The sequence below is a fragment of the Cotesia glomerata genome, linkage group LG7 (genome assembly GCF_020080835.1).
Source record: "Cotesia glomerata isolate CgM1 linkage group LG7, MPM_Cglom_v2.3, whole genome shotgun sequence".
NCBI classification, from domain to species: Eukaryota; Metazoa; Arthropoda; class Insecta; order Hymenoptera; family Braconidae; genus Cotesia; species Cotesia glomerata.
Window position 1 is genome coordinate 11,786,007 of NC_058164.1, and position 14,868 is coordinate 11,800,874.

Below are 14,868 nucleotides of genomic sequence, written 5' to 3' on the forward strand. Positions count from 1 at the left end.
AACCAAGTTTCAGATAGAAGTACGATGTTTGAAGCCTGTATAACAGAATTTGTTAGATCCTGAGAATGACTTCGAAGACTTTGACAGTTAAGAGTGTATACAGTTAATCCATTATTTTGGCGTCTAAAATTGAGAATTTGCTTATCTATTGTTTCCAAACAGTTCATTGAAAGTCTTCGGAATTCATCTTGTAAATGAATTATTGTCGTTGATGGTCTTCTTCCATGATAAAAAGTCAAATCATTACCACTTGTAGTAATGAATAATCCTTCGATATTAGTAACTCGTGATAAAGCAACGTATACTAATGATTGAGAATGTTTCTTATCGTATTCGTAGACAATTTCAGAGTATTTACTTCCTTGAGACTTGTGTATTGTCGTCGCACAAGCACAAACTAATGGCAGATGTAACCTTTTAACATTAATCGTTTTGTTATTATTTAGTGGTATTGTCGACGATCTTCTTCCGATTGGTACAGCTGTTTTACTAATATTATTAGCCGCAACATGACCAGCAACTTTTTTTCTAATTTTTTCACCAGTTTTCGGCGAATCGGGAAACTCAAGCCATGCAAAAGTTATCTCTCCTGAATCATCTCGTTCAATGCATGCTAATTTTCCGACAGTGTCATTAGCTAAACCATCTGAGACATCAATATTTGTTGTTATCATATAAAAAATACCTTGTACAAATACTGTTTCATATGGTAAACCTCCAGTGTCAATAATTGACATTTTGTGCAATTTCTGTCGTACAAAAGCTTGTTGTTCTGTTGATGTGCATCCAGTATAAATGTCTTGAGCTATAGAAATATGTTTTTCTAAAGATTCATCTAAAATTTTTTTATTGTAAGTTTCGACAGCGTGGTTTGTGTTGTATAAACGTATTCCGCGGGGACATTGTGTGTTGGCTTCGTCGACAGTAAAGAATCGCGATTGTATTAGTTCCAATTCATGACTTTCTAGTTGTTCACCGTTACCAATTTTGGTTAAAATTGATGAAAATAGTTGATTAGCTTGCCTCATTACTTTCACTAAAGCGTAAAATTTAAGACTTCTCCACAGAATTGGACTAACAATTGTTTGTTTTTGCTGTTTATAAATCGGCGTAGCTCTGACTGGCGGTAATTGACGCAAATGACCAATCAAAATCATGTCCAATCCTCCAAAATTAGTGTCGAAGTTTCTCGTAATTTGTTTTAAGCGTGAATCAATGTGTCCAAGTAATTCAGCACTAATCATGCTTATTTCATCAATAATTATAACTTTTACAAATTTAAAGAGTGCCCGATACTGATGAGCTACTTCAATGCTTAAGGGAAGTAACTTTGAAAGAGTAATCTTGAATGCTGTATGCACCGTGGTACCATCAATTGCTACAGCGGCTTTACCAGTCGAAGCACATGCAATGTATGCATTGCATAAACCATCAGTATTTGTAAAACGATTATAAATATCCATGATAAGCCGGATAACAAATGTTTTGCCATAACCAGCTGGGCCAGTCAAGAAAATTTGAAGAGGACTTTTATTTGGAGATAATAGATGTGATATTACATGTTGTAACAGTTCAATTTGTTTGCTGTTTGACATTCTCATCAATTTACGAAAGTCTGCATTTGACATCAAATTTTCTTTTTTCTTGGCAATGGGTCCAAGTTTGTTCAGTACAGCCAAACGAATGTCAGCATTGATATCTGAATTCGCATTTTGAAACAAATGTTGATATGGATCAGGTTCAGCGCATCTGGTCGCTGCATCTTCAACATCATCATTTGCAAGATTAATATCATTACGACACAAATTGCGACAAATTTGAATGTCAAGATTGGATTCAAATTCTCGTCGACGATTTAAAATCAAATCCTCGTTTTCATCATATATTTGAATGAATTTCAATTCCGACAGAATTTCTGCATCTTCGTTGCGGAAAGGAAAGTGTGAGGACACCATTTCTCTTTTATATTCGTTTAAATCTTGTGCCATATCAAAGTTACGATAGCAAATAATACGTTGTTTATTTCTCTTTAAATAAGTTCCGTTGCTCTGAACAGTATATTTTGCAACAAACTGAGCGAGTGTGACATTTTCCAAGTCTTGATGTCGCTTTTCATATTTGTCGAACCAATCATCACGCCAAATATCAGTTGAATCATCTCCAACACCCATTGCGTCTAATTCTTTTTGAGTTTTTCGGATTCTCTGCCGATCAGTAGGCCACATTGTGGGAATAGTGGTTACAACAGTGGAACATTTGGACATTGGCTCTCGTAAAAGATACCAAGCAGCTTCTTGACTTGTCATCGCTACACTATTTAACATATTGACTCCGATTTTTCGAGTAACTTCAACAATATCAAACTCTGGATGTTCATTCATAATTTCGATAATGAGACGTTGAAGATGGCACACTCCTCTGTTGGTTTTATTGACATACTCGGCGACGTAAGCGGTACAAGAATACTCTTCCGTAATAAATTGAATATCCATGTTAGACTTCACAATATTGAAAAGAAATGGATTAAATGGATTGTGCCATTTCTCATGTGGCTGGCGTTTTAAAAATACTCTGGGTCTATTGATTCCAGCTCGCAATATATTATGATAGTGGTCATCTAAATGTATATCGTTGTCTTCATAAAATGCATCCATATCGAGATAGTCTCTATTTTCAAGATTTAATCTTATACTCTTGTAATGATTAGAATAATGTTGAAAATCCGGTTCTTCTTTCTGCATAGGTGATAATATAATGGTTCTTTGATAAGGCATAAAAGGAGCCTCGAACCTGCACTTCTGTGGTCTATTGGCAACAATTTTTTTAAAACACGTAAATGTGTGCTTGTGGATCTGAAGTTTCATGTTACCTGATGCTTCTTCAGATGAGACTGAAATTAATTAATCAATTAATGCTATAGCATCAATTTTGTTATTATTTAGAGCATCCACCGGAGCGTTATTCAACCATAGTAACATGTGAGCGTGTGGACTTCCGCGATGTTGGAATTCAATCCTCTTGAAGTAATCTACAACGTAATGTTTCCCAAAAGGACTAAATTTTTTTTATTGCAAAATAGCAACCAAAACATTCACTAACTTGTTAAAGTGAATCGCGCAAGTTACAGCATCCTCATTAATTAAAGTCGTTTTCTCCAGATAATGCAAGTTTTCGGCAGCTTCTAGCGTAATGTCGACTCCACAATGTTTTAATTTGTACAATTTTTGAATTAAGTCCGTCCAGCCGATTTCATTAGCACTAATTGTCAAAAAAATTGTTGGTTTACCAAGTTGCCTAATCATAGCAAAAAGGTCTTTTTTACGATTAGACCAATACCATGTCGAGTTTGGAATTGATCGTAAAAAAGCAAGGTTGGTTTCAATACAGTTATTAATATATTGTTCGTCCTCAATTTGTTGTCGAGTGACTGCTGTATTTTTACCAACATGTTTAAACGAAATAGTAAGAGAATCACGAACTCTTAATCGCATAATTTTCATTGCAACATATAAAAGATGACACGATGTTACAGCTCGACGATCAGATCTTCGTAATTCACTTGAAGCTATTGTGAATGGTGTTGCCTTAACTCCTTCTCTGAAGCTCCGAAATTGACCCAAGTAAATGGATGGGAATAAAAGCTCTTCTGCATGTTCATCGAACAACAAACTCCGTGGAGTATTTTGTTCTCCTGATGCAATACATAAGTATTGATCTTCATTCCATAACAGTGTATGTTGTTGAGCAGTTAAACTCTCTTCAATGGGTATGTGTTCACTTATATCTTCTAGAGGAACGTTAGTTGGGATTGAGTCGTTTTCGAAAAATGATTGATCCAATGTTATTTCATACATTGTATAAAGTGGAGATTTTAACAAAAATTGTAATCAAGCTTTTATAGTACGCTTGTTAATCATACCGTGTAAATAACTGGATCTATGAATTTTTTTTCGTTTAATATGAACATTAATACAGTAATCGTCATCAACGTTTCTTGGTAGATTTTTCATCATTGTATCAACGCATACTGGAACATTAATAACTTGTCCTAAAATTCCGTACTGACCATTCACATGCCTTAAACGTCGAATCTGCATAAAAGGAAGACGAGGTGAAATGAGTCTTTCAGATAAAATATCCAATGGTGGTAAATGATCGGGGATTTGTGGATATTTAAACCCGTTATACACTGACATCATTGGAATTTTATCTTTATTCAATGATGTAAAGCACATAGTGCATAAAGCAATCTTCTCTATAGCTTCCTACATCTGTAAGAGGAAGAATTGTATTTAAAATCTGTTGATGTTGATTAGATGCAGATTTGAGATCTCTTTTAAACCACAACCTATCACAGACTGAGCAAATATGTCCGAACGGGTTATTGATGAATTTAGTCTTAAACTCTTCATGAGCTTTTTTATGATGATAAAAAGTAGAATAAGGTTCACGCAAATCATTAGCCTGGAAGCCTCTTGTAACGTTGTTGATACTTGGCGTCGTTGTCGTATTTGGAATGTCTTTAATAATAAAATCTGCTTCAGATAAAATTGCACCCTCTTGATCCCTAGTACACGGATTATCTGTTGAAAAAAATTCAGTAGGTGGAGCATTTAGTACTGAGTTTTTAAGGACCATCGTAGATTTTTTCCGAGCTCTATACTGACGACTACGGTCGGCTGGTGTTCTTGACGTTTTTGGTAAATCCGAAAGAAAATTTTCTTGATGTATTTCAGCTTGAACATCAATCGACGTAGAGCAGGTTGGCTCTGAAATTGCAGAATTTTTTAGGGCCTTCTTCCGGGCTCTATACTCACGACTACGTTCTGCTGATGTTTTTGACTTTCTTGGTGGATCCAAAACAGAATTTTCCTGATGTACTTCAACTTGAACATCAATCGACGTAGGGCAAGATGGCTTTGGATTTGCAGGATTTTCTCGGGCCTTCTTCCGAGCTCTATATTCACGAGTACGTTCTGCTGGTGTTTTACGTTTTTTTCTAGGTGACATCGGAGTGCAGCTAATAGATTGTTGATCAATGTATGTAGTTAAATTTTCTGAAAATAAAATAAAATTAGAAATTTTCGAATTTACTACATATGCGTTATGTTATATAGTAATTTTATTTAAACACTAAACTAAAATAAAAAGAATTTATAATTTTATTTTTTGAAATTTTTAATTACTAAAAAAAAATTTAATAACAATAAAAATAGATAATGAACTTAATTAATGACAGGCAACAGTGATAGTATAAATATTATATAGAATGCAATATAGAGAATGTAGGTTATACATGGTACTTTGCGCATATTCATGTGATCAAAATAAAAAGAAAAATGTAATTATTAAAATAATTAATTATTCAATTAAATATAAAAAAATAAATATATTATTAACATTACATCAGTTAAATAATGTATACCTTACTTGATATACATTTATTTCAAATCTAATAATAAGTATTAATGAAAAAAGAAATAAATAAAGTATTACTTACTGCGAACAACTGCTTGATCAACAAGGATTTCTTATTAACTGTCAACGAACAATAAATATTTACCACTAGTTACTATAAAAATATCTGAATGAATAAAACAGTATAAACAAACACGAGGTTATAAAATACATAATAATAATAATATTTAAGAGCAGTGTACCTGCAGTCTAAAATACAATGCATGCGCACATGAAAATAACATTTCTATAGTGTAAAAGTATAGTTTTCCTTTATATCTTTATCTTTTTCTCTCCGACTACGTACATATATGCGTCCTTTAATGTGACGCTCATATTATGATTATTGTGACGCCCATATTATGATTATTGTGACGCTCATATTATTATTATTGTGACGCGACCTTGAAATTTTACCCTCAACGCGCGCAAAGAAGTTTCACTTCAAAAATGAAAAAAAAAAAACAACTATTTTTTCACTTTTTTTGCAATTTCTCGAAATCTACTGGCCCGAATCGGATCTAACTTACAGAAAATCTAAGTTTGGCGAAGTCCTTTCGAATGGCACCAACCGCGATGAAATCGGTTCAACCGTTCAAAAGTTATAAGAGGTTTACATACTTACACATACAAACACACACACACACACACACACACACACACACACACACACACACACACACACACACACACACACACACACACACACACACACGTACGAACATCATCGTGTAAATAGTCAGGAAAGTATCTTAGGGCGTCAAAACGTCGAGATCTGTTGAAACCTCGATTTTTGTAAAACGGGGTAAAACCACCCGACTAGAAATTTTAATGTAAGACCTATTGGGCCCGCGTTGGGTTTCCTAATAGGGACCCCACATGGGGATGTCACGCAAAGTCCTATGCGGCCCTCATTGGGCAATCCCTTTTAGGTCTCAAGGGGGAAATCCCTATCAGAACCCAATCTAAATTTTGAAAGAAAAAATATTATGATTTTCGAAAAGATTAAAAATAATTTGGGATCAGATACTCATATTATATTAGACCCCATTAGTAAATTTAATTTGAATTGAAATGAAATCATTGATCGAAAAAATCCTTGTCGTGAGTTAGGCTCGAACTTGCATCCTCTGGGTCCTCAGTCCTTGACGTTACCGCTGGTCCAAGCGGGAGTGCTGATGAGGATAATTCCTATCTCGTTTACATGAACTTTACTGGTTGACTGAGACATTATTCATGTTATGCTCAAGCTTTAAGAAATTGTTTTTTTTTTTTTATTTATCCACTTTACGGACGTGAAAATACAATTTTGGTATAAATTAAATAAAAAATTGAAAAATAAAAAAAAAAAAATTTACCGAAAAATGTAAAAAAATTGAAAAAATAAAATTCCTTATAACTGTCCGATTTAATTTGGAATCCCCCTTATACTAACACAAAAAATTTTTTTTTGAAAATTAAAATTTTTTTGAAATGCAAGTTAATTTTTAAAATTTTATTGTATGGATAAAAATTTAATTATGAAAAAGTTTAATTTTTTTTACAATATAAATTCTTTTGCAAATGTGAATCCTCAAAAGTTGGATATTTTTCAAAAATTGAATTTTTACATACTGACAATAAAAATTATCTTCAAGTAAAAGTTTTTTTTATACTAAGAAGTAAAAATTCTGAGTATGAATCTTGTTTCAGCAACATCAAAATGTATTTCAGTCTAAGAACTCACACAGAAAGGAAAATTCCTTTACTGGAGAACAAAATTCTTGGTTTAAGAAAATTTTCGGATGCCTGAAGGAAGACCGAAGTTGTGTTGGCCGAAGTAAAAATTTTTCTTGAAATTTTATTCTTGGTGGAAGTAGTTTTTTCTTAATTCAATTTATCATAAATACTTGATACAATAAATTTTTATATTTGATCAAGATTTTTAGATACTTTAGGGAAGCAGCGCCACCTACTTCAGCTGAGAAAAAAATTTTCTCACCTTGAGAAAATTTTTCTCTTAAATATTTGATACCGATTTTGTATTATTTTACCGTGCAATTATACATTTTGAATAAAAAAAATGATTCAATATTATTTGATCTTCCCATTTGACATGTTGATCAATAAAAATATTAATGAAAATTTACTTCTATCGAGATATTTAATTTTTTGGAGCAAGAGAGAAATTTTCTCAAGATAAGAAAATTTACTTCTTCCAAGAACTAAATTTTTTCGAGCAAGAGGCTGAATTTTCTCAAAACAACAAGATTTTCTTAACTTAAATAAATTTTCTTGGATCAAGATACTTATTTGTTTAATAAACAAGAAAATTAATTTTATTGGAATAAGTGAAATTTCTTGTGCCAAAAAAAATTTTTTTTTTCGCTCAAGAAAATAATTAGGAAGAAAAATATTTTCTTGGCTCAAGTGAACCTTTTTTTTCTGTGGAGTACTTGAATTTAATCTGGAATTGATCCCAAATTAATCTAAAATAACTCCGCTAAAAAAACTTCGGATTCACTCTACACGTAAATCGTTTAATTACTTTACACCAAAACTCCGAGTAATGGGATTAAATTTTAATTTGGATTAAGATTTACTCCGAATTCATTCCGATTTTTTACAATGTATTTTTAATCTCGTAAAATTAAATTTTTCAAAATATAAGGTTATGTAAAATTTGATGAAGCTAAATTTTGTAGTTTTTATTTATCATTGTTAGATGATATTTTTTCCTAATTCTTTTCTATACTTATCGGCTAATTTTTATTTTTATTTCTAATTAATTTACAATGAATATATGTTAATAATATAAGCTCACAGATCTTTGGGTGATTGATTTTTTATATAAATAAACGATTGTCTAAATTTAAAGATTATTTCTTCATGCATCTACTCTCAGGTTGGGTTATCCCTCTTAGATCCCACACAGATCCCACTGGGGAAAATTTAGAAATTGGATTTTTTTTTTCCGTTGGGTTATCCCTCTTAGGTCCCACACAGGGCCCTATCGGGAAAAACTGAATAAAAATTTTTATTTTTACGTTGGGATTGCCCGATTGGGGGCTAATTAGGCCCTTATAGGGATTTCCCAATTGGGCGTGCCTCATCGGGACCCAATCAGGTCCAGATGTATACGCTGGGTAATCCCAAAGTAATTTCTAGTCGGGCAATAACTTCCCGATTTTTCGAAAATCTTCGATTTTCTTAGCGGGAAGTTAAAAATTAGGAAAACGGTTGACCCTAAAAGTCATCCCTGCAACTTCCTGCAAATTCCATACTTAAGCGCACAAAATTACACTTATTACGGTTTTGAGCTCTTCGAGCTCAAAAATATACTTTTCGTGTCATTATGAGCTCTCCAAGCTCAATGAGATAGCTGTTCTATGCTTTTGAGCTCCTCGAGCTCAGGAATCTGATAAAAGTTCACTGAAACACTATTTATTGAATTTTCAAATCGCAATAACTTTTAAATGAATGAACCGATTTTTTCGCAGTTTACTGCATTCAATGTAGATTTTAGAGATCTTTAAAGAATCTTAGAGCTCAAACTGGTCAGACTAAAAACTACATAGAAATTCTGAAAAAAACTTTTTTTGATTTTTTTCGTTAACGATAACTCACAAACGAAACAACCGATTTTGACCGGCTTGACGGCAATCGATACGGTTTTTTGATGTTTAGAGCTGATTAGGTTTTAAAACTGATCAATAAAGCCGTTTAAAAGTTATTCTAAAAAAATCAGATTTGAAAAAATTTTTTTTGTAGTTTTTTTAAGATTTCTCAAAATCTACCGGTTTAGATCGGTCCAAATTGTATTCAAAATTTTTTTGGTCAAGCCCTTTCGAATGGCGCCAATTGCAGTGAAATCGGCCAAGCCGCTCATAAATTACGAGAGGTTTACATAAATCCACACACACACACACACACACACACACACACACACACACACACACACACACACACACACACACACACACACGGACATACATACGGACATAATTGCGGAAACTTTCGCGGAAGCTTCTTAGGACTTCAAAACGTCAACATCCGTTGAAAACTTGATTGTCGAAAAACGGGGTAAAACCAATAACTTCCCAATTTTTGAAAATTTTCAATTTTCTTAGCGGGAGGTTAAAATTAATACAAAAAAAAAATTCTTACCTCCCGTGGATAACAAAATCAAGTTCATATATTTTGGTTTAAGTACGCTATAATCATTTCTAAAAATGTTTTCTTCCTTTTTGAATTAGCAAAGATGCAATTGATTTATTAAAATAACAAGAAAAAAGTCACTTTTTTCAACGTTTTACAAATCAATTTGAAGGTAAAAAAAGATTTTTTTCTCTAAAGATCATAAAAAAATCTTCTCGAAAATTTAGTCCAATTTCTGCAACTATTCTTAAATTTTTGTGTGACTATTAGTTGATGAAATATCAGTTGATAAAAATAAAAAAGGCTTATACGCTAAAATGAAGAATGCAAAAGACTTCAAAAATATCTTTTTTGCGCTGTATTTCTTACAATTACGAAATAACCATAAGCCTTGGAAATTTTTAACTTAGAGATCTGAAAATCAGAATTTTCGAATTTCAATATACTGAATTTCTTCTTTATTATCTCGATATGATCACTTTTGCTTAATAATAACCCGTAAAAAGTCACTGAAAGATTTTCTAAAAAGTTTTTGCTCTCTCAATTATCGCGAAAAATATATAAAAAGTAAAAAACCATGGGGAAAATGAATCTCGAAAATTTGATGGATATCAAATAACTGATAAATTCAATATATTTTTGTCCCTGCGAAAGTCGTTTCTCAAAACTAATCACAAAAACATGTGAACGTAGAGTTGCAAATGCAAATTAATCAATTACAATTCTTATGTTTTGATAAAAATCCTGACAGAGAAATCATTGAATAATTCATTTATCTTCCATTTGCTAATGGAGTTCTTTTCGCTTGAATGATCTATGAAATTTTGTATAGTGGAGGATTAGCTAAAGCAAATAAAAGATTAAGCTTTTACGATAACATTTTGTTTTTCAAGAAAACAAATATTATAGAGAATTTTTTGCAGTTTGTATCGATTCGATAAAATTAAAGAGCACTTTAACAGATTTTCTTTAAGCCCTAAGTTATCAGATATGTCTGAGTACATTAACTATAGCTAGCTCTATTTGCGGCTCATTGAAGGCCTAATTAGTTTCCTGTCGAGACTTACTCGAGTGAACAAGATAGGCAGTTTTAAGTATACGAAGCAACGAAGCGATGCCGTCCGTACTAGACTAGACTACAACATAAAGTGGAAAAGGCAAGGTACCAGACTCTATCCGCAGTTTGCCAGATACTTTATCGAATTCCAGTAGCAGGATAATCAGATCAGGCCTCGGCTCAGAGAATATATTTATCAGCATTAACTAAGAGAACCCACGGGACTGGCGTGGAGATGATCCGAATCCATGAGAACTTCACCAAAGTGTCTGCTTAATTTTATCCGTCCCTTGAAACTTTACTGATTCGATTAACCCAATCATCATGTTCACAGATCACATTACACGTCAATTTGTTTCATTGGCTTGAGAATAAAAATTTTATTAGTTACTTATTTCCTTATTGAAATTCAATTTTGTACAACTTATTTCATAATAATGTCTATATGTTATTATTTTATCGAAAAATAATCAAATAAATGAATTATATCATATTTTTATGTCAACGTCTTGAAATTATACATTACAGGTGGATCTATAAATGAAGCAGTATTTGCTCTTCGAGATAGGCAAGAGGGGGGCCGAAGAGGGAGAAGAACTACGACTAGTACTACTAGCACAACCACTATAACCACGGCTGCAACATCCATATCCCTTCCTGACAACGTAGCACAGCCCGCGGCATTACTGGCTCCTGATGATCAGACGTGGTTCGTCGCTTCAACGTCAACACCATCCAACTTTCCTCTTGTGATAAAAGACACATCAAGATTACCACCATTAGAAATTGTCATAAAACCTCAGGCTAAAATTGTCCTACCTTGCGAATTAGGTGGAAACTATTCTAGATTATTACCATTTGCCAGGTCAGTTAATCCATATATTCTCCACATTAATAAAATCAGAGCAATATAATAGATTTTTAACTTTTTAATGATGGTCTATACATTAAAGCCTTTCTGAAATTTTTGTTACGTCTCAGTTTCTTTAAAAATTCTTGAGTTTGAGAGTTACCAATTTAACAACAACAACAGCTACAGAATGATATGATACGATCTTCAGAGTCATAAATAGTCATAAACACGACTCAGTCATGTGCTGCTCTAGACTCATTCGGGTGCGCACACGACTCAATCTGGTGTAAACTAATTTTTCTTCCATTTTTCCTTGCACACGACTGAGTCTGGTGCAGAACACGAACCAGTTCGGTTTCAATTTTTCCGTGTAATAATTTTTTCATTAATTTCGCCTTGGGCGTCAAATTTACACCCGTTTTCGAAAATTTGCGCCACAAACCTTAGGCTTATTTCGCAACATCGACGTTTTTGAAAAAACCACCACTTTGCGACATAACGTAAATTACTATTTCAAGCCACCATATGGACAGCAGCGTTGAAAAGGAAGGAACTCAAATTTTTAATAATAGTTGAACAATGAAATTCAATTGAAGCCTTCATACGTTAATTAAACTGTGTAGCAGAATTTTGACAATATTCAATTGAAACATTTACTGCCGCGAGACATATAAACTGTTCACAGCAGTAGGCTACTATGTTCAATCTTGTGTGCTACTTTACTATCCAAACATCAGTCCTACTATTGATAGAGTATCGATACGGTCATTCTCATTGTTGCATCAATACCATGAATTATAAGATAATTTATCCGTAAGTATATTATATATTATATAATCGATTTCTATACGTTTTTAAGTATTGAGAAGTAATTAAAAAAAAAAAAATTAGGAAAACGGTTGACCGTGAAGGCCAACCCTGCAATTTCCCACCAATTCTATACCTAAACGCTTGAAATTGCACTTATGACGTTTTTGAGCTCTTTGAGCTCATAAATACAATTTGTGTATTAGTTTGAGCTTTACGAGCTCAAAAAATTAGCTTTTGTATACTTTTGAGCTCTTTGAGCTCAAAAGTTTAATAGAAGTTTGGTAAAACACTATTTTTTGAATTTTGAAATCGCAATAACTTTTGATTGAATGAACCGATTTTCACGTGGTTCCCATACAAAGTTGCCGTTGATGGTGACAAAGCCATACATCGGCCGATGTTAGGCGACGAACGGTCGGCCAAGCGTTGGCAATTTTTAAGGGCCCATATCTGACAAACTGTCATTAGCCATTCAATCGTAAATAAAAATAGCATCCGATCAACAGCCGTTTGATTATCGGTCGATAATCAAATCCATACGTCCTTGCGCATGCGCCAAAAATCTGTTTCTCAGTTCTCAGAGCACATTTATTTCATTTACATGTCTTATGTTGTAGGTTATATTGACCAATTAATTTTGTTTTCACAATGTCACAAGCATATCAGCGATTAAAAAAATTTAGAGAATTAAAAAAAAAATGTAAATAACGATGAACAATGGAATGCAAATATTTCTGTACATAACTCAAGTAACCTAAGTGTCAATAATAGTGTAAATGATAACAGTGTAAATAGTGATGACATTTGCATTAATTATGATATTAGTTGTGACAATGATATTGATAATGATACAAGTAATAAATTAAGCGACAAAAATAATGAAAGTGATGACAACAGTGATGACATTGAAGATAAAACTGGTTCAAATAAAAGTTTTCAAGAAAAACTTCGACAGTGGGCCTTAAAAAATTTAAACAGTCTCCAATTAAATGTAATTGCTGAAGTTTTATTACTACTAAGAGAAGAAGGACATCCTGAGTTACCAAAAACGACACAAGCTTTGTTAAAGACCAAATCCGCGTGCACCAAGTTTTTCTTAGTCAACGTATGTGTGTGAGTCGCTGTATTAGACCGATAGTCGGGTAATATGCCTAGCTACAGAAAACAATAAAGCAGCGCCACGCGTATCATGTATAAGTAAGTGTGTGTGTGTGTGTATTTCTTATTTCAGTTTATTTGTGACATCGTGACTGACCGGTTCGTACGTATTTAAATTCGTTTGTTTAAATATTTACTATTATAATAAATGTAATAAATAATTTTTATTATAATAATTATTATCTTTATTATATCCATTATTATTAAGTGTGAAAGTAAAACTTGGTTTATTGAATGAACTAATAAAGTAAAAAAAGTAAGTAAAATAAAAAAAAAAAATTTAATACTGATAGTTATATTAAAAATAACAGGTACCTAACAATTGCAAATATTTTACAAAATAAAACATACAATCATTTAAAAAATGTACAAAGACAAAAGGTTTATAAAATTGATTCAAGCTTTTGTTCTAGTGAAAATGATTTAAATATTGGGAGAAAATTATTATAAACTATTATAATTATTTCCAGCTTGCATTTTTCCGGATCAAAATTTTTGGCGAAAAAACAGCGAAAGGATGCATTTGTAAAATGGCATCTGCACTGATGACCAAAAATGTTGAAAAAAATTACTCTGGTACTGGGAAAAGAATAAAAGGCGTGGGAAAACTTAATTTTAGCGCAACAGAAACATTTAAGTGTATGGAAGGTATGAAAATGATTTTTATATAATTGTGTTTTTTAATGTATCGAATTATTTATTTATGTTTTTATTGCAGATGTAGTAAAAGAGAAACTTGGTGACTGTGAAGATTGCAAAAATTTTGCCGGAAAAGTTGGCCGGTGGTTGTCAGGGCAAGGAGATCGAGAACAGGGTCGAAAACAAAGATCCTTATCTTTATAATCTATTTAATATAATAATATTACAATAATATTATTATTAAAATAATTAATATTAATATAATTATAATTATTAATTATAATTAATATAAAATTAATATTAAAATTAACATTAAAATTATTAATACATAATAATCCTTATAAAAATAATGAAGCAATAATAATAATAATTTCAAAGTGAAATATAAAGTGTAAGTGATTAATTATAAATTATAATTTATAATAATAACTGTTATTACAGCAATCAGCGATTGAAGGACAAACGATTAAAATCATAATTGGCGCAGAACAGCTTGAAATTAGTAGACCGATAGTAGAAAAAATATTTGGCGCATTACTGTTTGCCGTTAATGGGCCGATAGTTCAAATGATGTCTGGCCCATTGCTGGTTGTCATCAATGGGCTGATAATTCGAATTATGTCTGGCCCATTGCTGGTTGCCATCAATGGCCCAATAGTTTAATGCCATTAATGGGTCGTGGTTATCATGCCAACTGTAAGCCGTTTATTGGCCATTGAAAATTGCCATTACTGTGCCATTAATCGACATTCTTGGC

At 32.4% G+C, this 14,868-nt stretch overlaps 1 protein-coding gene and 1 long non-coding RNA gene across 5 annotated transcripts in view; both read left to right on the forward strand.

Moving 5' to 3' along the window:
- Positions 1 to 14,868, forward strand: part of LOC123269442 (hemicentin-2) — a 593,151-nt gene that overhangs the window by 273,838 nt on the left and 304,445 nt on the right. For all 4 annotated transcript variants that reach the window (XM_044735146.1, XM_044735148.1, XM_044735147.1 and 1 more), the window contains exon 3: positions 11,180 to 11,516. In XM_044735146.1, coding sequence (XP_044591081.1) covers positions 11,180 to 11,516 — 337 coding nt within the window. The remainder of the gene's footprint in view (positions 1 to 11,179; positions 11,517 to 14,868) is intronic.
- On the forward strand, positions 13,621 to 14,294 carry LOC123269445. Its single transcript, XR_006510411.1, has 3 exons — positions 13,621 to 13,728; positions 13,943 to 14,120; positions 14,191 to 14,294. It is a non-coding gene; the product is annotated as an uncharacterized LOC123269445 (long non-coding RNA).